The sequence below is a fragment of the Cheilinus undulatus genome, linkage group 8 (genome assembly GCF_018320785.1).
Source record: "Cheilinus undulatus linkage group 8, ASM1832078v1, whole genome shotgun sequence".
NCBI lineage: Eukaryota > Metazoa > Chordata > Actinopteri > Labriformes > Labridae > Cheilinus > Cheilinus undulatus.
This window is the reverse complement of record NC_054872.1, coordinates 38,680,198-38,705,668: the sequence shown is the minus strand read 5'-3', so window position 1 is coordinate 38,705,668 and position 25,471 is coordinate 38,680,198. Positions and strand designations below refer to the sequence as shown.

The 25,471-nt window shown below is 38.4% G+C and overlaps 1 protein-coding gene across 2 annotated transcripts in view; it reads left to right on the top strand.

The window, feature by feature from the left end:
• Positions 1–25,471, top strand: part of LOC121513594 (mannosyl-oligosaccharide 1,2-alpha-mannosidase IA) — a 359,205-nt gene that overhangs the window by 227,704 nt on the left and 106,030 nt on the right. For both annotated transcript variants that reach the window (XM_041793427.1, XM_041793428.1), the window contains exon 4: positions 18,470–18,550. In XM_041793427.1, the coding sequence (XP_041649361.1) occupies positions 18,470–18,550 (81 nt within the window). The remainder of the gene's footprint in view (positions 1–18,469; positions 18,551–25,471) is intronic.

Genomic DNA, 25,471 nt, shown 5'->3' with positions numbered 1-25,471 from the left:
GAAATAAAAACATGTACGAAACATATTAAAGCATCTGAACAAAATTTAAACACTAAAGGAAGTACAGTCCCATCAGTGTGAACATAGAGCTGACAACAACAAACACAAAGGTGCTTGAATTAAGTCTCTTTTAATGATGCCAAGCTTTATCTGCATAGCTAATGTTTCAAATGTTGCACAGGTTGTCTTTTAAACAGCTCAACTATTTTGCTAGAAGTATTCTTAAACCATTATGGCTCATGTTCCACCCTAAAATCCACTAAAGTTAAATGCAGACAAGTTTATTGATGTTTATAACTGCTGCATTAATTAGCCCTGTTAATGACCTCATCTGCATAACTGGGCATTTAATGTATCAACAGGAACACGGTGGAACATTAGGCAGCTTCGGCGTCTCTTTTCTCTTTCTCATCTGCAGCAAAGTGGCCTCCCGTGGAGCCAAGACAAAGTGAAGGATGCAGCTCAGTCAGCAAGGCCAAATACAGTGGGAGGTATATGATGAGAGACAGACACACACAGAGCCAGAGAGAGGGAAGATGGACCGCAGCGGGCTGAATAATAATGGCGGAGAGTGAGAGCGTAGCAAAGTCCCAAGAGAGCCGAACGTTATCATAGAAGAGTCGACGGGGAGCTGCTGCTTCCCACAGGAGAGAGCAAAGGCCTGTATGCAGGATGCTACTCCTCTCAGAGATTGTGTGTTTGTGTGTGTGCAGATGTATAGACAGAGCATCCACTGGAAATAAACGCAAACATTTTCCTGGATCCAGAGAAGATCTGGTGATGATGCGCTTGGTTGTAATTCAGTTATGATTTATCACTGTCACATTTAATTAATTATTCACCGTGCTGTTAATCTGCTACTTACTGTATTTAATGGAGATGTTTATGATATGAAATTCATTATCTGCTGTGTCTATTTCATCATGTTTAAGGAGGCTTTTTCAGCTGATTTATCACTGCATTTTAAAAGATAAGAGTTTTCAAAATACAATCTAAATCAATGATGCAGAGCATTAGCTCATAGTTTATCGCATCTATTGATATAGTAAACTATTGAATTTGCTGCCAAACCATACACAACTTTGGATTCCTGCTTTCTACATTTGAGAGGCAGAAAACTACACGTTACGTTTCAGTGATGAAACTTATTGGATTTTAAATGTCCAATACACGAAATTACATTTTAGTCTCATTTAAGTCTCCTTGGCAAACTAAACCTACTTTTTATCAGATCTTTTATCATCAAAGATCTATTTTTAGCTCATCTGTGTCTCGTCTCTCTCATGCTACAAAAGTTGACAACTGATGTCTGTAGTCCGTTTTAGTTGATAAAAGTAACACTGGTCAGTTAAAATGCTGTGCAATAAATCAGAATCACTCACTTTATATATTCAGAATCAACAATTTGAATAAAAAGTCAAGAAACAGACACAACTTTGTGATGATGTACAATGTCTATTAGAAAAAAAAAGGCTTCATTCTCCAGACATATCAGGTGTTTTTTTTAAATGAAGAGCACGGATAGGTTGAATGGAAACATCAAGTATCATTGGTATGAGCTTTTGAATTCTATTAATTTTCAAACACATAATATATATTTTTTATTATCTTTATGTTAAATGGTAAATGATGAAGTGGACCTGAGCTTGTGCAATTCTTTTCCAGTCATCTGACCTCAGAAGCCCTTTAACCTATATTTATAATACATATCAGACAAAGACTATATGGACAAAAGTATTCAGCCGCCTGACCATTTCATCATCACGGACTGTAATTACACAGTATTCAAATACATGTACTGTAATATGGAGTTGGCCCCCATTAGCAGCTGTAACAGCCTCCACTCTTCTTGGAAGGCTTTACACAAGATTTTGGAGGGTTTTAAGGGAATTTTACCCCATTTATTCTGTAGAGTATTTATGAGGTCAAGCACTGATGTTGGATGAGAAGGCCTGGCTTGCAATCTCTGTTCCAGTTCATCCCAATGGTGCTCAGCAGGGTTGAGGTCAGGGCTCTGTGTGGGCCAGTCAAGTCTTTCCACCAAACCATGTCTTTATAGTCCTTTCTTTGTGCATTGGGGTGTAGTCATGTTGGGATAGAAAAGGGCCGTCCCCAAACTGTTGCCACACAGTTGGAAGCATAGTATTGTCCAAAATGTCTTGGTATGCTGAAGCATTAAGAATGTCCTTCACTGGAGATAAGGGGCCAAACCCTGAACAATAGCCCTACACCATTATCTCTCCTCCACCAAACTTCGCAGCTGACAGTGCGGTCAGGCAGGTGATGTTCTATCAGCAGCCGCCAAACCCAGACTCGCCCATCTGACTACCAGACAGACATGTGATTTGTCACTCCACAGAATATGTTTTCATCGTTACACAGTCCAGTGTTTGTGTGCTTAACACCGCTCCATACGATGCATGGCCATGGACTTGGACTTGGTGATGGGAGGTTTGCATGCAGCTGGTCTGCCATAGAAACCCATGCCATGAAACTCCCACCACAGTTTTTTGCTTGCATTAATGCCAGTGGAAGTACAGAACTCTTCAGTTATGGAATCAGCAGAGCGTTGGCAACTTTTACGCTCCATGAGCCTTTGCAGTTGTTGACCCTGCTCTGCTGTTTTATGTATGTCTCTGATCTAGCTGTTTGTCTGTAACCATTTACTTACATATAAAAGTGGATTATTTGACAGCTGTAGAATTTGATATCTTGCCTTAATTGACCTGCAAGGTGTTAGCATGATAGTAAATTGTAAATGTTGTATTTTTCTTAGAGCCTACTTGTGATGCAGTGCAACGTTTTTAGCCTGTTGCCTTCTTTATTGTTATATTTCTCTCAGTTGTTTTCGTTGACGTTGGCGAGGAACAAGGAAAGAGAGAGATAATAAGGAAACAGGGGTTTCTTTGTTTTCTTTCACTTTTTCAGCTTGTTTTACAAAGAGGAGAGAGTTGTGCATTTATAGTATTCATACCTGTGATTCAAATATGTCTCGCACCATCTTGTGTCAGCAGAGTTCAAAAATATTGTTTCACTAAAGTCAAATATTGCCAATACAAAGCACCATGCTTCTGTTTTTTCTGCATTCAAAATTAAAGTACTATAAATGCTGTTTACACAGGGAAAACTAAAATTTACTGGGTAGTGAATTAAATAAAATGCAAGTGTGATGCTGTGCAGTGCATCTGATGCTGTAAGGACAAGGTGTAATGAAAAAATGGATAATAAGAGCGAGTCAGACCGCTGCGTCTGCACGTGCTGCCATGCACTCTACTTTATTAGATGGGGGCTTGTGCTCAATGTCCAGGCTTTCACACTGTTTTGATGCAGTCAAATGGCGTCCAATCTGCTATCAGCTACCCTTAGATTAATTGGTGCCAATTTGGTGGTGAAAAGAAAAGGCTTTTTGGATTCAGGAGGAACATGTTACAAATGGAGGGTATGTGAATCAGAAAGAACATCAGATGTGGGTAAAAGAAGGGTGAGTTATAGCTACACTGCTCACTTTAACATTTATCTACTGCACTTTATGTCATTATTGCAATAATGCACAGTGTAATCGCACATTTTCCTGTATCATGCAGGCCAACTCAGAGGCAAGGACAGTTTTAGTTGCAGTAATAATGACAGGAATGATCAACAGGAGAAAGTCAGCTGATGGTTGTTTAAAAGGATAAACAAGTCAGTTTTGTGTGTTGATTTGGATGGTTGAACGGTTAAATCAGAGTCCAAATTGAGTTATTTGACCTCTTGTAAGTTGCTTTACGTAAACTGACTTCTGTAGTTCTTGTTTTGTTTTGTGAAATATGATGACATTTTTCAGATTTTATTCTCACATTGGCTCATCTATCTAAAAACCAGGACATTTATAGTGAATCTGGGCAAATCTACTTTTTCCATGGCCAATCTTTTATGTGGGATCCCTCAAAGCTCAATCCTAGGCTCCCTTCTTTTTTTTATTTATATCTCCCCATCAGGCAAAATCATAAAGAAACTCTGTATCATTTACCAATGTTACACGGGTCATTCCCAGCTCTATCTACCTATAAAACCAACTTGTCAGACTGCAGCTCTCTCAGACAGTGCTGATTAATGTACAAATGAGCAAACAAAAGCTGATCTTCACTTTTTGTGACTCAGGGAAAGTATTGCACACTTTTAACACCTTATGGTTGAATTATTGACATCAATTCAGGGACACCCTCATCATGTATTTAACCATTTTATTGTAAAATGGATAAACAATTTCATTTGGCAGGGAAGATTCTGCTTAAAAGACGTTTCGTGGGTTAGTCAAGTAGCATGTTTTGAATTTCAAGAGAGCTTATAGTTAGAAACCTCCATACAGAGATAGATACATTTATACATACAATGCATTTTGAATATAATAAAATGAGTTCAAAAGCAATAAATCCACAGTAGAATGCATCTGAATGAGGATGCAACAGTTTTGTGCTATAAAGGAGGAGACTGGGGTGGAGGAAGTTAAGCTTTGCCAGCAGCAGGCGCATGGGTCATCAGCATTAATAGGTATGTCATATTTTAATGGACTGCTATGTTGAGAGAAAGGGCTGTGATTGGCTGTGGGAGCTGGGAGGCGATAATTGGAATGAGCTGGCTGTCAGCTCATTTCACTGTATCCTTGGATCAACTAGACGTCCCTTTCCTTACTTTGAATGGTACAAAATGCTGCAGAAGTCTGGCTCTCATAAGAGGGGTCATATCAGCCCAGTCATAGCCTCACTTCAGTGGCTTCCTTTGTATTGCTATAGAATTGAATGTAAGGTTGCGCTGTTTATCTTTAAGCCTTAAATGGTTTGGCAACTTCTCACATAATTGACCTCTACAGCCTTTACACTATCTTCAGGACACTTAAAGCCTCAGGCATGGTTCTCCTGGCAGTCTCTCTTTCTAATCAGAAACTTAGAGGCTACCGAGCTTTTACGGTCAAGGTTCCTTAACTTTGGAGCAGCCATTTACAGCCAATAACATACCTTGTAACTGTCTTTTAAGAGCTGAGGATGGAAGGCTTTTGACAAAAGCAGTTTCATAACTTCAAAATAGTCCTGTATTCCTAAAAACACTAACAGTGTGACATTAATTCTGGTTTTGGCCATGTTATTTGAAGAAAAATGAACAGTTAGAATAATGTCATGATTGGTCATGTTTTACATTTAGGTTAATGTCGCCCAATTTATTTTTCAGCTGTGTTCACACTTCTTTAGTGAGGCCAACCTTTCCTAATTGGACTTGAGTTGAAAGCTTTTTCCATTGTAGAGCTTTGATTAGTATGCTCCAGAGGTTAGGGGTCATTAATGTTAGAGACTGTTCTCACAGCTTGGACACTCATCAAGACCATAATTACTGAACAATAATTTCAAAAAGTGGGATAAAAGCACCCACAGCTTTCCACCCTAATAGTAGCTGGGTGGAGAGGAGCAGCCTTGGGAAACTGAGTGGCAGCAGCAGCTTTGTGAGCGCAGCTTGCTCGACTGGCAGAGATTAGAGTAGCTGGATCTAATTGGTCTCTTTCATGATTTCTCCATGTTAATTAACGATGTTAAGTTAAATCAAATCCAGTAAGTGTGAATCACCAGCTCTGGTAGGGGAGGCAATCAGCTGCTTAATTTTTATCCATGGCTCATCTGGTCTTTTTTTTCCGTCACATCAGTCTAATTTGGCTTTGAAAAGTGGGAGTCAGTGAAAACCTGGATTGCAGCGATGCCTCCAGTCATCTGCCCAATGACAATGATTCCTCTTTATTAGCAGTAAATCATTACATTAGCGTATGAGCCGGACACGCCGCTGGGCAGCAGTCTACTCAGCTCCTTGGCTCACAGCGGCACAGCAGCCATGCCAATCAGGCTCACATCCCGGGGAAATCTGGGCTGAGTCCGACGACAATCTCTGCCATGGCTGCTGTTGAATACTCATCAACAGAGAAAGCAGAAACAAACACTGTCAGCAACATTGCACAGTGCTGCTGAAGCAGAAAACCTACAAGATACGGCGGCAATGGGGCCAATGAGTCATTACACTCATTAATTAATTTTTCTTTTTATCATCCTGGGCTCCTCCTGCACAACAATTAAGTAGTGCAGATCAATTAAAATGCTAATTTTTTCTTATATTATCCTGCTTTAAAACTACTGTAAGCATTTGTAAAGGCAGTATCCATGTCCCATCTTAGTGTGAAACTCTTGTATATTAGAAAATAGCAGCAAACTTGGGAGTCGCGTGCTAACAGATCACTTTATTAGGTATACTTCAGACAACATGCAAAGTCACTTAGGTTGCCTTTCCTCCTCTTTCTGTTGTCAGTTTGCCTGAATCAGTTTCTTTTCACCATGTCTTGCACACTGGTGACGCAGCTTTCCTCAGCAGAGTCCTGACAAATGTTGCTTCATCATGCCACAGTGTCAGATTCTGCTCAGCTGCTCTGAATCCCTCCTGCCAGGCTGGATCTGACTACGGACACCATTTACAACCATGTTTACTGCTGACCAGACTTTCTGAAACAATTTGGAGTTGCCAACTATAAAATAATAAATAAAACCCAGATTTGGGATGGGGTCCAATCAAGGTCCAAGAGCTCATCATTTACTTTATTATGGATAGTATTAATATGGTGGAGTCACAAAGTTTTGACAGACTGAGACTAAAGACCTGCCAGTACTCACAGAGAGAGGCAAGAGCAGGTAACTGATGATAAAGATATAAACAGGATAAAGATTATGAGTTTATTTCCTGACATCTTGTTGAAATGACATTTCAAAAACAATCTCTGGCTCCTCTGACTCCACACAAAGAATTTTACAACAGTTTGAATTAAAGTGATGTCAGTCCAGATCTTTGTCATATATAGGGGTTTGTTTGGAGTTCAGAGCTTGCTACAGTGTGGGCTGCAGCCCCCTGGTGGACCATGGAGGTACACCAGGTGGGCAACAAGAGGTCATCCTGGTCGTAACAGGTGATGAACATAATTTTTAAACTTAAAAGATTTTAAATGTAAAGTTTCATTAGGTAGCAGTAAAAATTAAGATTTATTTGTTTAGATCATTAAATACTTGATGGCATGTTTCTATTTTAAAACAAATCACAGCCAAGAAATTTGACTGAAATGTCCTCTTATAATCATTTATTTTGTCCAACTTACAGAGCCAGTGTCATGGTTTAAAGCTGTAGTAAACAATTAATTTTTAGTATCGTATGCCCACAAAAACAACACAACCTGTCAGGGTCTTGTTATTAAAGCCATCTAAGAGAATAACACACTTCTGCAACTCCTCCTTGCGCTGCACTCTCACTTGAGGAAAACCAGCAAGGGATGATGCTCCAGCCAATGAGGTGGCTAGCACTCGCAGCCAATCACGGCTCAGGTCAGAGGGATTGTTCTTATTGACCGCTGTAGTAGGTGCACTTCCGCCTCTCAGCTCAGTGAGAAGTTGATACAGCAGTGTTTGGTCCTATGTAGAATTTGTTCATGCTGAGACATGTGTTTTCTTGCCTGTGATTCGGCCATTGATTTCAGTGGAAAAGTGGAGCAAGATCACTCCACGAGAGCTTTGCCACCATCAGTATTCGATTCAGCGGACATGCATATTCGCGAGGAGGTATGTGAGAAGAGGGGACGGAGCTACAGAGCTCAAACACAGAGAAGAACAGGAAGGGAGGGGGAGTATCAGTATGCCTTAGTAGACATTAACATTATTAGGAAAGAGTTAGTGGAGTCACAAAGTGTAATGAAATGAATGTTTAAAAATAAATAAAAGACATGACAAGAGAAGCAGTAGAGCTGTCGCCATACCAGAGTTTTGAATCTCACCATGATGCTGGTTAATGTGAAATCATATCAATACCTGTTTCTGTATCATGGCAACAAAAATGATATTTATAATTGCTTGATTATTTTTTCATTCCAACCCGAACATATGAAAGGTTCATTAACGATAAAATACATACTAAAATTTTACATACTGTTTATAATGATGAAAAGCATAATGGATACATTTAAAAAAGAAAAGTATTCATCTTATTCCTAGCCCCCTTGATACTTTGGCTATATTCACACCGCAGGCCTTATGGCTCAATTCTGATCCTTTCTCAGATCTGATTTTTTGTTTGGCTGTTCACACAGCAATCAAATTGCAAAAGATTAGATATGTATTTGATTTAGAACTGCATATGAAAGTGGCCTAAATCTGATTCCAAAAAGTCAGTCTTGTGTTTTTCACACTGACAGAAAAAAAACCCAGATATGAGTCACATGTGAGCAACAAAAATCAGATTCAGGTTCCTTTAAACTGAAGTGAGAAAGTAGATTTTGTGTGAAATATGGGGATGACATCTGGTCCCTTCCATCAGGCCGGGACTTTGCATAGAAGCAAGATGCTAATCTTGATTATAAGAGAAATTTGAAGATTAAAACATGTAAACATCATCTGTTATGCCTGAAACAGGATGGTGTTGTTATTCCTTAATCTTTTACTGGAGAGGACAAAACGAAGACATTGCCTCCAATAAGGTACACTAGAATAATTAGCCAACTTCATTAGCTGCATATTGTTATTTCCATAATAAGGAGGATTACATTTTATTTAGGAAGGTTATACTGTGTGAAGTGTTTATTTGTTGTTTTATCGTAAATGTATTTAAAGTGTCCTTTAGTGCTGAGAAAGGTGCTTATAAATAAAATGTATTCTTATTCTTCTTATTATTATTATTATAATTATTACGACCTGACCTTATATTCTTTAATTAAGGTGTAGAGCCCAGTCAGAGCCTTATCATTTGTCTCTTTAGTTTGTTGGTTTTCTGAAATTCTTATTCCACCTGCTTGTCCCTCTTTTGATAAGCAAACTTTATTAACTTGGTGAACTCTTCATTTTTATAAATGTTAAGTTCAGTATTAAGAATAAATATTAAATTATTATTAAAAGCATAACAACCCTGATGCATTCAGATGATGAACAGCATGTTTAAAACACAGTTACTGACATGTGCAACTTTGTCAACCCACTAGTACAGCCACAAACAGAGCAACAGGTACCAGGCGTTTAAAAGGAATATAACTCAGAACATTTAGCTGGACCTTTAATCTAAAAAATAGGAGCAGAACTCCCTGAATTAAGGACTTGTTCCTTTCAAAACAACCAAAAAGGTTAAGGTTTTTGTAAACTAAATCTTGAAATTGAAATGCTCTGTTTATAAAATTAAAAAAATGGAGCTAAATACTCTGTGTCCCATGTTATGGTTGAGGTTTTGGTAGACCCAAGAAAATTTTCAGGTTTCAGATTCCGACTGCTGCATTATACTAAAGTTTTGGTAAGGCTGGTCTATCCAACCCACAAAGGTCTCACTTTCAAATAAAATCTGAATCCTACTCGATGTTGGTGGGTTGTCTTCGCCTCTCTGCCTGGACCATTTAATCAGGGTTTATTGGCCTGAGATGGGAATCTTCCACCAGCTTGAAGAGATGCATCACGGGAACAAAACAAGAGCTAAGCTGTCTAGTAAAAAGAAAAAAATCTACCTCGAGTGATGAGCTGTGCTGTCTAATATCTGTCAGTTAAAATGCTATGTGATGACCTGAATCAGTCAGTTTATATTGTGAACTAACACTGGGAATAAAAAAAAAACAGGCACAGCCCTCTGATGTTTTGATTGTTGCTGCAAAATTAAAGGAGTTTCTCACTGGAGGCTGTATCTTTTTGATAAGTTAAACCATTTATATTATCATCATCAGGCGTAAGAACAGAGAAATGGGAGCATCAGTCTCTCAGAACATGCTGAATGTCTGTGATTATAAAAATTACATTAATTAAGCTTATTACAGTGTTAAAGCAATAATAAACTATGTCAATCAACAAAGTCAAATTTTCCATTCATATTTGTGAGTGATCCTGACTTATTAGTCCTTTCATTGGAGATGCTTCGTGGTTGACACAGTTCTGCAGGTGCAGCACTGTTCTGTCTTTAAAGCTGCTACAGTGATGCTGATTTGTTCTTGCTGTTGGGTAATTATTCTTTAGATGCTCTCTTTTTCCTCCTTCTGCAGCAGCAGACTGAGAAATGAAGGCAGACACAAAGGTAGAGGTAGAGTTTTATCTTAGTCATGGTGAGGGCTTCTGTGTTCGCTCAGACAGCCTTATATTGTTTCCTAATTAGGTCGTGAACCAGACCACCATGAGAGACAAGAAAAAAGAGTAAAAACAGGTGTTATTCTTTTTCACCTGACTTCTTTGTCATGCTTGTAGGCGAGCAGTTATGCTGTTTGCACGTGCTTCAACATGCCCCAAGGAGAAGCATAACATTTACATTTCACACGGACCTGCAGCATTTGGTGTGTGCATGGGAATTGATTCCTTTCAGAAAGAGTCACTTTCAGGAGTGGATGTAGATTTAGGAATCTATTGTTATTTAATTTATCCATGATTGGCAAGAAAATTAAACATAAAAGCTATCAGTGAAATCTCTGATGATATTGCTTTGGGCTTTCAGGAAATTAAAGAGTGACTAAACCTCATGGTTATGGCTGACGTCTGTGTACCCTGGAATTTCACCCATTATCTGTGGAGCCTCCTGGACAGGACTGGGAGAGAGGGAGGGATAAGATACACCAAATCACTTCTTCATGCTGTTACAGTCAGCCACAACATCATGCAGTCTATACTGCTATGGCTTGTTTTATTATTAGGCATAATGTCATAACAACCAATGCTTTCCCTGATCTATTTGAGTGTGACATATATAGTATATACTCCTGGAGAAGACACAAGTGTGCATGCTATTAACCTTATTGTAAGAAAAATATGCCATATTTTTATTGGATTTACAGCAGATGTGCCACAGTTCTCATCAAATGTTACATACTCAAGCTTTAACTGGTGTGGAACTAACTGGTGACACTCTGTTACACATTCTGCTCATGTCCTGAGTATTAAAATTCATCAGTGCCTTAGTAGACATTAACATTATTAGGAAAGAGTTAGCGGAGTCACAAAGTATATGTTATGAAATGAATGTTTGTGCCATGCAACAAGAGCTACAAGCAGGCTTTATCCAAGCCTGTACATTTATTTAAGTAAAAGTCTTGCTTCTGAGAAAGCCATTTATAGTTTAGAATTTTGGGGAGGCCAGTTAGACTTCTGGATTGGCCCTTGGATAGGGGGCCTGTTGTTACCCGAAAGTTAGCTATCAACTCTGTTTACTTTCTTAGATACAAGTATAGGGCTAGCTTGCCCCATACTATTATTCTTCCTCCAATAAACTCACAGTTGGCACGGTACATTGAGGCAGGTAACGTTCTTATGGCATTAACCAAATCCAGACTCGCCCATCTGACAGCTAGAGTAGTGTTTTTCCACTGCTCGGCAGTCCACAGTGTCAGTGTGCTTTACAGCACTCCATCTGACGCTTGGCATTGGACTTGGTAAGAGGCTTGCATGCAGCTGCTCGGCCATGGAAGCCCATTCATGAAGCTCTCACCGCACAGCTTGTGTGCTTCCCTTAATGCCAGTGGAAGTTCAGAACTCTTCCTCTTTGGAATCAGCAGAGCATTGGTGACTTTTACGTACCAAGCACCATGTAGCCGTTGACACCACTCTGGGATTTTACATGGTCTTCTGCTTGGTAACTGAGGTGCTGTTATTCCTAAACTCTTCAACTTTCTAATAACGTCACTTAGAGTTGACTGTGGAATATACAGCAGGGATGAAATTTCACCAACCTTCTTTTTGCAAAGTTGAAGTGAAGTCACTGAGCTCTTCAGAATGATCCATTTAGTATCACAGATATTTGCAAATGGAGACTGAACGGCTAGAGTGCAGTGTGTCAGCCAACAAAAGTGGTCTTGGGTTTTAGTTAGTCTCTAGAAGTATTTGTATACTTACAATATTGAGGAACTTGATTTTCATTAATTTCATTTGGCTCCTTTCATTTCACAGGGTTTATGAGAGTGATGGTAATAAAGTGAGATGTTTACTTATGAATTCATTTCATGTGGAAAAACATGTTTGTCTAATTACCAGCAGCAGTCTTAATAGGATTTAAGTATTCCCTTCTTGTGCTTAATTCAAAACTAAATTGATCGTATAAAGAGAATATTACTTTCATTTGGATTTATAAAAGTGTTAAGCTTGGGGTTGACCTAACTAGTTTCAAAATCAAGGCAGTGCCAGAATCAAATCAAATAAATGTTGCTGTTCTCCAACATCACCCTCTACGGCTTAAAAATGCACATTATTTCTCATTTATTCATAACAAAAACAGCGTCCTTGAAGACTCTGACATTGTTTTTAATCTTCTCTCTTGATATCCTTCTTATGATGTGATGATTGAATTGAATCATGTCAGTTTGACTTTAAGTTTCATTGTTTTGTCTGCTGTGTCAGAGCCACAGGGCTTTCTTTTTAGCTGATTTAATAGAGATGCAAATCTGTGCCTTTACCCCAATTGCATCGAGACACTGTTTTATTTGTGACTGAGAAATACAGCAGAATCAAATAAAATATCAGTAGAACCTTCTTTAATAGAGCTGATGCCTGCAGGCTCTTGTCTGCCATGTTTCAGCTTCAAATATCGCTTTAGTATGAATGAAAGTCTCAAAACAAGGTTGCTCAGTGTTTTTTTAAATTTCTGTGTGGGAAAGTAGAAGTCTGATGGCTAAAGATTTGTCAGTATAACTCTTCCTCTTGTTCTGAATACCTACCTGTCCTGCTGAGTGTCACTATAACTGGTGATAAATGGCTACTCCACCTCTAATCGCTGCCATCACGGTGCTATTACTGAATGGGATGCTCATTTCAGGGTTGGCAGGACATCGCAGCACACAGTCCTGCCAGAGGAGCCCATGCATTGTCTCAAGAAATGTCAGCAATGTGCTGACTCCAGGAACAAAGCCAACACCTTGTTTGTATACAAACACTGCACTTAATTTCTCATCAGCAGTCACAAATCAGATGGCTATGACAACAATGTGACATTTCTACATCATAAAGTATATTATTGCAAGGTTGCTTTCATGCCTATTTTTTACATGTCATAAATATTGACAGCATTTTCATGCCTATATAGTGAGTGTGTGAATAGTTCAACTATAGCACAGAAATATACACCCATATGCACTTTATATTTTCCATACATTCAAAATTAAGTGTTGAGCCATCTACTACTATATATATTTTTTAAATACATCTCAATACCACATTTCACACAATTCAATCACCATTATTTTAATGATTTGTAGAGATATAAAGAACTGAAGCTTTAGAGAAACTACATCATTTTCACAAGAGATGCTAAGGAGAAGAATGAGCTCAAAATGTTGCAGGAATCATAAGTTGGGTGCGTAGGATTTTTTTTTTGTGTGTGTGTTATTTAAACAGTTATTTGGTGCAATTTGACTTTAATAGTCTGACCTAAGCTTTAGAAATCATTTATCTTGACAACCCTATCTTGTGCTATATATCACTAAATCGTTTCCTTATCCTACTAAGACCCTGCATGTACATATGGGGATATTATATTTTGGCTTTCCTACAACATAGTACCATCGTCTGCTATTAGACTTTTGGAGATATCAGTGCAGAATGTTCATTGAAGTTTAAGTAATTTGCTTGAAATGTTGAAAGAATTTGCTGTTTGGATATTTCTGAGAATTTGTTTGGAAATGTTTTTTATGGGATACATTAAAGATAGATATTTAAATATTTTCCAAAAAGTTTATTGGAATTTTTTTTTTTTAAAAAATTTGGGGGGAATTTATGAGGATTTTGGAAAAGAACATTTCCAAAAAATTCCTGTTCAGAGAAAAGGCTGATTTTTTAAATTTATCAGGTCCTGCTTATCCAAAATAAGTGGGAGAAACTAAAACCGGATTCCAAATAAAAGCTCAGATCCTAAGAGGTTATTGTATATTTGTGTCCATATAGTGAGAGCATTGTTAACCAGAGTAAAATTTCCTTGTTTGTGTGCAAATATTTGGCTAACAAAGCTGATTCCGATCCTAAATATGAAGTTTCATTAAGTGGCTAATTATCTTATCCAAGTTAGCTTTGCTAAGCCTAAAGATTTAGTTTGAACAAATTAAAGTTCCTTAGTTATATCAAAAGATAACAAAAATCATGTACCAGTACATCTAAAGCACAGTAGTTAGAATATGTTTCAGTAGTTCAATCAAAAAAGGACAAAAAAACGTAAAGGCACTAAGCTAAGCTTACTCACTGCTAACAAAAGCACTGCTGTAACTACACAAACAGGAGAACGTGATGCTATCCAACAGCTCACTTTTAGTTGGTGAATTCAGGTTTATCAGGTGGTCAAGTAATTTTTTAAGAGTTACAAGGATCTGAACAATGTTGCAAAGACTGCACTGTTTATAAATATACTTTTTGATATATTTTTGGCAGCAGCTTGCTAGTTCTGGAGCTAATGTGTCTGTTGGTGTCTTCAGCTGCACTGCTGTAGCTAGCTTGACCTGCTATATTAGCTAAGTGTTAGCGTTCACCACAAATGGGCTTTATTCTAAATATTTAGCATTTTTCTCTATCCTTTTAGGCCTTTTTTTATTTTTCTCACACTCATCTATCACAGTAACCGTTAAATGCCATGTTTTTTTAAGTTATTTGATTGGTAGTAAAGCTAAGAAAAGCAAGAGAGTGTCAAATGAAACCAAATTAATCAACAAATCTCAAGTCAGTGTTGGCAGCATGCTGGTGTGTAGCAAACCGTTTTATTGATAATTGATACAAAGTATTGATTTAGATTAAAAAGGATGAATACAGAGTGGAATTAGAATATCAATGAGAGAACACACACACATACATATATATATATATATTGTGTGTGTATGTGTAGATAAATTATAGCAGTGAACAGATGCAGGGAGTCGTCGTCTCTATTCCTCAGAGTGGAGCTAATTGCCCTCTCTGGCACTCAATTACAGTTTCCTTATCATCCACACTTGAGATAGCAATTTCCTTCTCAATGGGTCTCTAAGTCAATGAATACCAGTCTGCGCCAACCTTCAGCGAGAGTAAGAGCCAATAATTATGGTGGCACATTGAGACATATGTTGAACGTCTTATTTCATATTGATTATGAAAAGAAAAGCTAAACTGATGAAATGTTAGTAAACAGAAATTCAAGTGTTTTTGCTTGATTTTTACAGACTTTAATTTTTTTAACCTTTAGGGGGAAAGTTAGAAAACGAATGCAAATCAGAATTTCCCATACAAAGCTTGGCTCTCCAAAACCAGAAACCGAGTTAACGAAAATTTTTCAACATTTTTCAGTGATGGAAACCCCAAAGCTGATGGTGTGGAGTCTTTTTGTTGCAAAACGTGAGAGTTGGGTAGATCGGTCATTGAGTTGGCTGTTAATTGGTGCAGATTTTTGCCATTCAGCTGATTATCGGTGTCTGTTCATCCATATTTAAAAAACTGAAGTTTACATGCCTTGTCTACAGTATGTTTTATGGAGGCTGATATATAGGTAGCTGCCTCTCCCTTAAAGTACTTTTTGTGTATTTCACACTCATGGTAGAAAAATAAAACTGTCGTTTCCTGATGTGATAAAAGGGAAAGATGAGCTGTGACAGGGTTTTTCCCTAGTAGGAAGCATATTGACTTCAAACATGACAGCCATGTGTCAGGAGAAGAAATCAGCTGTTTCCAAGGCATGCTTTCACACCTCTGAGCACTGTCAAAATTTCTCATGTATTTTTAGATTTCATTGCTCTCATAATAGCTGTTTCCAATCAGCTCCTTTTGTACGCTGAACTTTGGTTAAAAACCTCTTCCTGACTTTTTCTAAACTGTACCTGCTGTGAAAATGTATGGACAAAAATATGGTGGCTGTGTAATCAGCATTTGAGGCATTCCTTGATAGAAGGTGTTTTTCTGTTTCTCCATGGGTGTAATCAGTGGTGTTATTCATCACCTCTACTTTTCATAAAGACAGCAGAATAAATGTGATGCTAAAAGTTACTTCTCATGTATGAGACTGTATTATTTTTCATGAAACCAAAAGGACATTTGTAAAAGTTAGTGCTACACTGTAAAAGTTAAAATGTTAGCATGTATAGTTGTCTAATATATTGTTAAAAAAAAATGTCTTTAGACTTATTGAAGCCACCTTTACCTCATTAAGTCCTTATAAGCTTAATTTGAATTAAAGATGGCAGCATTTTCAAGTTTAGTATCTTAAAGTGAAGTTTATTAATCAGTTAGATAATGAAAACTCATTTTAGGACATTCGTTAAATCAAAGTTGCTTCATGTTGCAGCAGCACTGCAGCTGCAGAAAAGATTTTTTTTACTGAGTGTAACTGTAAAAAGCTATTGGACTATATGTTACTGTGCACAGGAATTGTCAGGCAGTACAGAATTGAAGAACTGCTGGAAATTGATGAATTTATGACAGTAGGAGAAGGGGAGGCTTTTACATAGAAATGAAATTGTTATGATCTATACAAATACCAATCAAAAGGGCTTTTACATAAGAAATACAATGTTTTTTAATGTATTTGTAGGTTGAATTTGATCATTTTGACTAGACTTTTGACTAATTAGCTTGCCAAAATTGAGGTCTTTGCCGTATCACTTCCCAAAGTCAACCATAATCTATCTGTTATGTAGAGGTGGGAAAAGTACACAACTACTGCACCCAAGTAAAAGTACGATTACTCTGGTTAAACTTTGACATACTGGTCTGTGAATCTACTCAAGTAAAAGAAGAGTGTTGAATTTAAAGTTTTCTTTCAGTACTGACTTCTGGTCTATACAAGTTTTATATATTGGCCTATATTGGCTGCAAATGCCTGTAACAGTTGTAAATATCAGCTTCAAATATTAGACTGTATCGTCTGTTAATATCGCCATATTTAGAAATAACGTTTGCACCGTTTTAGACAGGGCCAGCAGACTCACATCAGCTGAAGTCTTTTTCTTTGTTCATCCTCATTCTGTAAATTGCATGGGGACTGAAGTTTGTTTTTTTGTTTAACCTTAACCCTTGAAGCACAAGCGGCACGGATCCGTGCTGTAGGCACACCTCTTGTCAATTGTCGGGTAACTTTAGAACCATAAATCATCGGCACTGACTTGTTTTTTTTCCTCTGAATGCTCTCTCTTTTTTGATCATTCCTGCAGTTAGCCAGCTACACCAGTTAGCCCGCTGCCATATTGTCTGTTTGTATCCAAGAATGCATTATGACTGGGCTGTGACAACCAGCTTAATTTTGATGACCTCCGAGCAGACAAAGCCCCCCCACCCCCACCGCCCGCTTAAAATAATGACTCAAATTCCCAAAGGCGCAAGGACTTTTTTTTGTAAAAATGCTAATATTTTGAAGACTTTTTGTTACATAATTACTATTTAAAATTCTTTAGTCTCAAAAGAGACAGGAGAACACATTTGTGCAAAACAACTCTTAGTCATTAATGTTTCATTAATTTTTTCTTTTGTCTTTATAGCCCCATAACTTTTTAAAAATTCAAGTGACATTTCTGCAAAACAGGTTGTCCTGAAGAAAAGGATGTTTAGATCTTGACTGTGCACCACAGGGTTGATGTTTTATATGCTTTTTAAGACCAAAAGTTCAGACGAGACACAATTGTTAAAAAATAGCTAAGAGCTTTAAGGGTTAAAATCTAGAATGTGTTTCAAGCACTGATGTCATAGGTTTGAACTACATTGATATGTCGTATTGGCTGGAATGGATATTGGCCAATCTGATATCAGAAAAATATCCAAAATTGTGCATCCCTATTTTAAAGAAGGATATGAGTTATGTGTGATTAGGAGCATGGCTGATGTGACTAAAAGCCAGCATGCTATAGCTGTTTGTGAGGGGGTTTCTCATCTCTACCTCTTCGGCTGTTTCTAGGTTGAACTAAAGTTAGTTTGAGACGCTGTTGTCGAAACGCTGACTACTGCAGATTGGGTTTAAAAGACAGCTTCAGTACTGGTGATGTTACACACACTTTGTCTGCTCCTCTCAGAAGTATATGGTTTGGACTGATAATCACACTCAGTAAAACACACATCAGTTTAAGGATTTAAGTATTAACAGCAAACAAAAAGTAAATATCTTGTTATTTATGTTCTCTTGGATGTGTTATGAACCTGGTTTTATTTGTGAAATATATTAAAAAACATATTTACTACACACTTGCTTCATGTTAACATCAAACCTTACGGTGTTTGATATGAAATACAGTTTTCCCTGCACAAATATGAGCCGTTTTATGCACCAGGGGGTCTTAAAACAACATTATCTACCAGCTTTATCTGTTATTAGATGCGTTTATGCCAAAACCTTCAAACTAAGTAATAAAAGCTGTGTTGACTACAGTGTATTATTGTTTTCCATAAACATCTGAACACTTCTCTTTTGCTGACTGAGACCTCTGCTGAATATGACATTTGTTGATTTGATCCCTTTCTCTCTTTCTCTCTCACTTCAACAGAACGGCGAGGCATCGCTCTTTGAGGTGAACATCCGTTACGTTGGCGGCTTGCTGTCTGCGTACTACCTGACAGGAGAGGAGGTAAGATTAATAGATGTCTGTTATCCCTCTGCTCAGCTGAGATCTGCTGCTTCCTTTATCCTCAACTAGGCCTGCAGTCTGAATGATGAACAGGGGCACTCTAACTGTGACTCTATGTGTCTGTGCGTCAGTCAGTGAGTGTGTGTGTTGTGTTACTGCAGTGCTCCACGCTGTCTGACCAGAAACAATAGCACTTGTTTGCTCATAGTCATGAGGCTCATGGTTGTGTGTATTAGTTATGTATTGGAATACACTGCAACAAGTCAACTCCTGCAATGTGTATTCTTTTTACTGGTCAAAATATTACATCACACCAATTTAAAGCCACATACATCTAGCTATTCCTCAACAGCCAAAAATATGAAGCTTGTCTTCTGGTGTTATCAATGTCATAAAAAATGCACCAATTCTGCTGGGACTTTTTGCTCCTTCTTGTGCATCACTGTGGCCCGAAACCTCCAAACAGCACCAATGCAGACAGCTTTTTGTCAGGTTGTCATGTTTTCATTGCTTCCCATTCCTTGTTCTAGCTGTAAAGCCGAGCCCTCTTCAGGAGTTTATCCGTATTTCTAATCCACATTTGTGCACAAACTGAACAGAAGCATCCAAAGACAAAACTTTTCTTGGTGGGATTTGTGGCTGAAGGAATCGCTCATGTGTGGGGAGCTGTTATTGATTCACAGGTGTCGCTTGATTGAGTGCATGATTGGTTACCTGCTGTGCGTAATGATCTGATCTTGGATCATATGTGTTGTCTAGTGACTAGAGAGAAGTTGCATCAAAATACGGGACAACCGGCGTCCTGTTCAGGACAAACAAATTTAGCTCAAAACACTGGACATCCCAGCTATGGTGGTAACCCCATGGACTGTAGAGAGCTTACTGTGGGGGGAACAGAGAGAAGGGAATGAGGGAGTGATTTTGGACACAACCTTGGACTTCAGGGTGAACTGATTGGATTGCAGAGGTCAAAGGTCACTGCGGCCTTACACACTCACATACTGAGGGGTATTAATGACCCTGTCAGCTTGATCCACCTCTGTACTTTACCTGTCCCATAATACTTTACCTTAGAGAGGCATAAAACTGCTACTTACAAACAATTCTGCTCTTATTGTTTTGCCTGTAATATTTGAAATGAGATGCTTGTTGAGCATATCAGGTCAGAGTGGCTTATGTGAAGTGTAATGAGATATTTTTTCACCAGTAATTAGACAAATAAACTTGTTTGCAGTGTAGTAGCCTCTGTGACTTGGGCTCCTGTCAGGAATGCTCTGATTGTGAGGGTTTTGGCGCCCTCTGTGGACAAAGCTCTTCTCTCTTTGCTGATCTTGATCTTTGTTTTTCTGTGTATTATGATTTAAAAAAGGCTTTTTCAGCAGCGTGCTGTAAATCATCTCATTTGAACCTTCTCCCTCAGCAGCTGATTTATGGTCTTGTTTGCTCTTGTATTCCATTAATCAAAAACCTCCTCACAGGGACTTTAAGGGCTATATTTATGTTAGACATTCCTTTCTATGTAGCCTGAAGTTACTAAGTTCACTTCATCTTAAAGTGAACAAAGAGCTTCTGTAACAACTGAAGAAGTGGTTGTGCTTATAATATGTAATATATATTCTCTTTTGATCTTAACCTTTAATGAGGGGCTCTGCATTATTAAAAGAAGTTCATATTTTAAAAATTTAGCTGTTTTCTACATCCTATCTCTAGCTATGTTCCTTTTTTATCCATAAGCAGCACAATAACATCCATAATACATGCAATACAAACAAACAAACTAAACAAATAAATTATGAAATGCAGCCTTACTGAGCTGCATACATGTTTCTCCTAACATGGATGGAAGCTAAAGTAGTTAAGAAACAGAAAAAAACAACTAACACTGAAAATGTCACATTTTATTCAGTGATCATAAATGTAAATAAAGCTACTGTAGCTTGTACCCAATGCAAGGGATGTTTAGTTGTCATGAAAAGTTTTGTGTTTATTTGAAATAAGGGTAATGTTATCTCATATCTGCCAGATGTTTTGGCATAAGAGTGACAAAGATTTTTTTTTCTGAAAAGTTGTGAGGCAGTCAGAGAGCGTAGGTGTCTGCCAAGGCAAGGAAGTTGATAGTCGCTTGTCTGCCAAATTGATATTAATTTGGATCTTTTTATGTTTTTTAATAATACATAACATAACATAAAGCAGCTTCTCTATGTACTTAAGTTAAAACTTTTAGTCAAGTGGTCAGTGTAGAGACCTGGAGGGCAAAAAGAGCCTAGGACAACAGCAGCTACCATTGACTTCTATGAGGAGCTGCAGCACTGGGCATTTTAATTCTACATCTCCTTATAATGACATGTTTGATTGACCAAGCAATGTAGAAAAGCAAAGATATTAATTTAAACTTAAGTATTTGTTGTGTTGGACACTTACACAGCAACCAGAAAGCCATTTCAGTCCCTAAAAACTGAATTATTTCAACTTTCTTTGGTGATGTTTACATTTACCTTGTGGTTTTTAAACCATTTCTGTGTAGCTTTCGTTTTATACATCACTGACCTTCTGGAAAATAAATCTTCTCCCAAGCCGTAGTCCTCTTGCAGACTGAGTAAGATTGTCCCCCAGATTTTCCTATATTTTTCTGCATTCATTTTACCCTCAGTCTTCACAAGCCCTCCAGGGCTGGCTACTGAGAAGCATCCCCCCCAGCATGATGCTGCCACCACTGGGCTTCACAGTGGGGATGATGAATTTGTGGTGATGTGCATTGTCAACAAAATGACTTGTCTGATAGCCAAAAAGCATCATTTTGGTGTTATCAGACCAAAGAACTTTCTTCCACTTGACCATGGGGCCTCCCACATGCCTTTTAGCGAACTCTAGTTAGTAATCTGATTTTTTTTTTTTTTTTTTTTCCAGACAACAGTTGTTGTATGCAGAATCTTTCCCATCTCAGCTGCTGAAGCTTGCAACTCCTTCAAAGTAGTCATAGGTGGCCTTTCTCTCAAGTCTCCTTCTTGCACGGTCATTCAGTTTGTGAGGATGGCCTTATTTACATGTGCTATATTCCTTCCATTTCTTGATGATGGATTTACCTGAACTCTGGGGGATGTTAAGTGCCTTGGAATTTTTTTTTGTATCCATCCCCTGACTTATACCTTTGAATAGCCTTTTCTCTGAGTTGCTTCGGGTGTTCTTTTGTCTTCATGGTGCAATGGTAGCCAGGAATACTGATTAACCAGTGACTGAACTTTCCAGACACTGGTGTCTTTATATTACAATCACCTCAGACACATTCACTGCACTCAGCTGATCCCCATTTCACTAACTGTGAGACTATTAGCACCAATTGGCTGGACCTCTGTTGAATTAGGTCAGTCACTTTGAATATAGTGACCATAATTGATTTATCAAATCAACTAAAGAGTAGAACATCCAAGGAGTGAATATTTTTATTGGCACTGTATATGTGGCAACTGAGACTGTCAGCTTCTCCATAGCATGCAGCATTAGGAGGCCAATCTTGTGCATCAAGGCCAGTTCCATGAGGGTATGACATCAGGTGAAAGTTATAAATTGTAAGCTCTGTGCAGAGTCACATCTGTTCACATCGATGCTGCAGAATAAGGCATTTAAAAGGATGAAACCTCAAGGCCAGAATCCCTTTTTTAATTTCTGAGGTAGGCTGAATAAAAATTGTTCATCTCTGCTTGAAGGGTTTGTTATATTTTAGTCCTTGAAGAAGTCTCAGTCGCTCCACTGAAGCCTCTGAGTGTAAAGACCCGTGGTTACGATGCACGGCTAGGTGTGAAACTTTATGAGTGTGAAGCTCGGCCTTGACAAAAAAAAAAGTTTTGAGTGCCCAGTAAACCTTGGCTGGATAAATGGAGGTTTAAAAAAACAGCCCATGACAACCACATGGCACCAACGGTCCAGTTCATTATCAGTGCATCGTAAAGTCACTGGAGGTCATCGTGTCACTGTAATGAGCCCCTGCCTGTAGCGGCCTGCTGGAGCGAACACCGCATCCACTGCACTGGTGCTGTTTTTGAACACAGCTCTATGGAAGAGTCTTGAATTCTACAGGAGCTGATTTAATGGAGAGTGGATCCTGTGACATATGAACACTCAAGTCTCTTAATGGACATTGATTTGCAGGCTGAGCAAGCTGAGGGGAGAGCAGCATAAAATCGTCCATTGCTGCTGCATGAGTGAAATATGAATACATTGCCGGAGCCTGGAATATATTGTTGAATCCATTATTCCACATTTGCGTGCTATTAAATGCCATGAAGAAAATCTTCTTCTATTTTATTCATTGGAGCATGGAAATTTCTATATGTGGCATTGATAATGACGTTTTCCAATAAGAGTGTGTGCAGAGAAGAGTGTATTATGCATGAAGTCTGCTCCTATCTCATCATGACACACAAGGCCATGAATGATAGCTGGAGATGCAATGTAACAGCAACCTTTAACACCTTTACACATCCTCCTCGCTCCTTTGCTTCAATGCTTTCACACTTCTTCTTTATGTCCTCATTTTCTGAACTGTTTTGGAGCCTGTCATCCTGCATCAGTTTCTCACAGTCTGGCAGCAAATAATTCAGGTCTTTATGGCGCCTTAGGTCTATATTTATCATCTTTGGCGTTCACAGAGAACTCACGATAACTTTGCATGTCATAAACAGTCACAAAGACACGAATAAGAGGATGGAATAGTTTTCTTTTGTGCCATAGACTCACAAGGATAGATGTGTCTTTGCTTGATTTAGCTCACTCTTTATTCCTGTTACATATGGATGCAACTTTGATATAAAACTTTGTGTGACCTTTTATAATCACCACACAATATTACTGGCTAATCACTTATTCATACATCATCATTTTTAAAGCATCATTTCTACATTTGTACTTATTTTGATTAAAGTATTGATTTATAAAGGGTGGATCCTTAAATTAAAAGTATGAAAATATAAACATTAAACAGATTATAGATAAAGATGGGCCCATCTGATGCTGGTATTGGATATCAGATCTAAATCACAAATCTACACAGTTCATTGTCATGCTATCCTGTGTTTACAGCAAGCATCAATAAGTCTGTTTTTATTTGTATAGCTAACTCATCTTCAATGTTTTTCAGTACACCTCACAAGGAGTGCCGGTCTAAATGTACCCTTCTACATTATTTATAAAGACCCAAAATAAATTCACCATGAGCGCAGTGCCAAGCAACATTTTAACATACAGTAGTTACAGTGGCAAGAAAAACTTTCCTTTAACAATCAGACATCTTGAGGAGAACTGAACACATGTTTAACAGCTATCTGCTGATTTTGGTTTGTGACGGGATAAAGGGAAATGCAGTTAGGCAAAGGTAGAAGATGCAGACAGAAAAGAGAGATGCAGAGAGGGAGAAGGGGAAGATGCAAAGAAGAGAAGCAGAAGGTGCAGAAAAAGAGGAAAGGGAGATGCAAGAGAGAAAAGGAGGATGCAGAAAGGGAGAGGGGAAGATGCAAAGTAAAGAAGAGGGCAGTGCGGAAAAGAGAAGAGGTTGATAGCCTTCCAATAGACATGTCAGGGTCTTTAGCTCTGGACCTACAGTATGTGCTTTTTGCTACTGCTTTTATTTATTTCATGGTTTCCACATTGACAACCTCAATGACTACAAGAAATAAATTACAACATTTGCATGTTTTAAGTGGTGGAGCTTAACCATGAAGGCCAGTTGCTTTGCAAAGACTAGTGATGGATTGAAAGTGGCAAAATAATTAAAACTGTGGTACAGTTTATCATTGTGTAAATACTCTCTTAAGGCACTCTGTCTGGCCTCTACAAGAACATAGGAGAACAGTTTTAATCGGAGCTAATGGATGTAAACTCAATGTGCTTAACTACAGATACCTGGAGCTATGGCATTACCCTAAAGTTCAGAGCTAGAGGTGAAAAACCTCCACTGCTCATACGGTGACTCGATTTTAACTGCAATCAAGGAAATGCTTTGTCAGTTTATTTAAGAGCAAGGGGGTTTGAGAGACATCGCTCACAGCATGAATAAGCCATGGACAACGAAAGAGTCACAGCTTTGACTGCTTCGCACATACAGGGCATCTGGAAAAGGGTTCACAGAGCAGAGGATAGATGCTGATATTAAAGTGGTACACAGATTGTCGGGGGGATTTTGATAACAATTTCAGTTTAGATGTTTTTATTTAAGGGGGTTTATGAAGTTTAGAAAACCTGATGCTGCTCAAAAACTGGTATAAGACTGGATTGGTGCTAGTAGATAACAAAAACCTTAGTGTTGGATTGGTTTCAGGGTGCTGTTCTGTGCTTGATGCTTTCCACATAGGTTTGTGAAGGAGCAGGGGGATCCCAGAACACTCACTGTTATATAAATAACAGCAATAAGAGCAAAAATTGTTTCTCAGCATTTGTTCTCGCAGATTGAGATACAGCTTTCTAAACTATTCAGGATTCCTAGATGGGTTTTGCTAATGCATGCAAATTTGCAAATGAAATTGGTGACAGCACACTCAATCTTCTTTTTCCTCTCATGATGCTAAAAACATCATTTTTTATCTATGACTGCAGCCTTTTCTCTGCATTATTTCCTTGATTTTAACTTTTAGATTTCACACTCTAAAATCTTCCTCACGAGATGGAGCACCTCACCTTGGTCTCCTGACGGATGTATCAATACCCTTTAGCCTGGCACTGTTATCCATCACATGGCTCATGCGTGTGTTTTCTGTGAAGGGTCCCTGAGAGCGAGATTTATAGTTACCAGACCCCCCTCTCCTCCATTCCTCCATTAGAACCTTTCCCTCTGAGTCTGCTGTTCCACCCAGATGATAGAACCGACAGATTGAAGGTCTGCTGCTGCTGTTGCACAGACTTAAATCACCCGAGATACAGTTTGGGAGACTA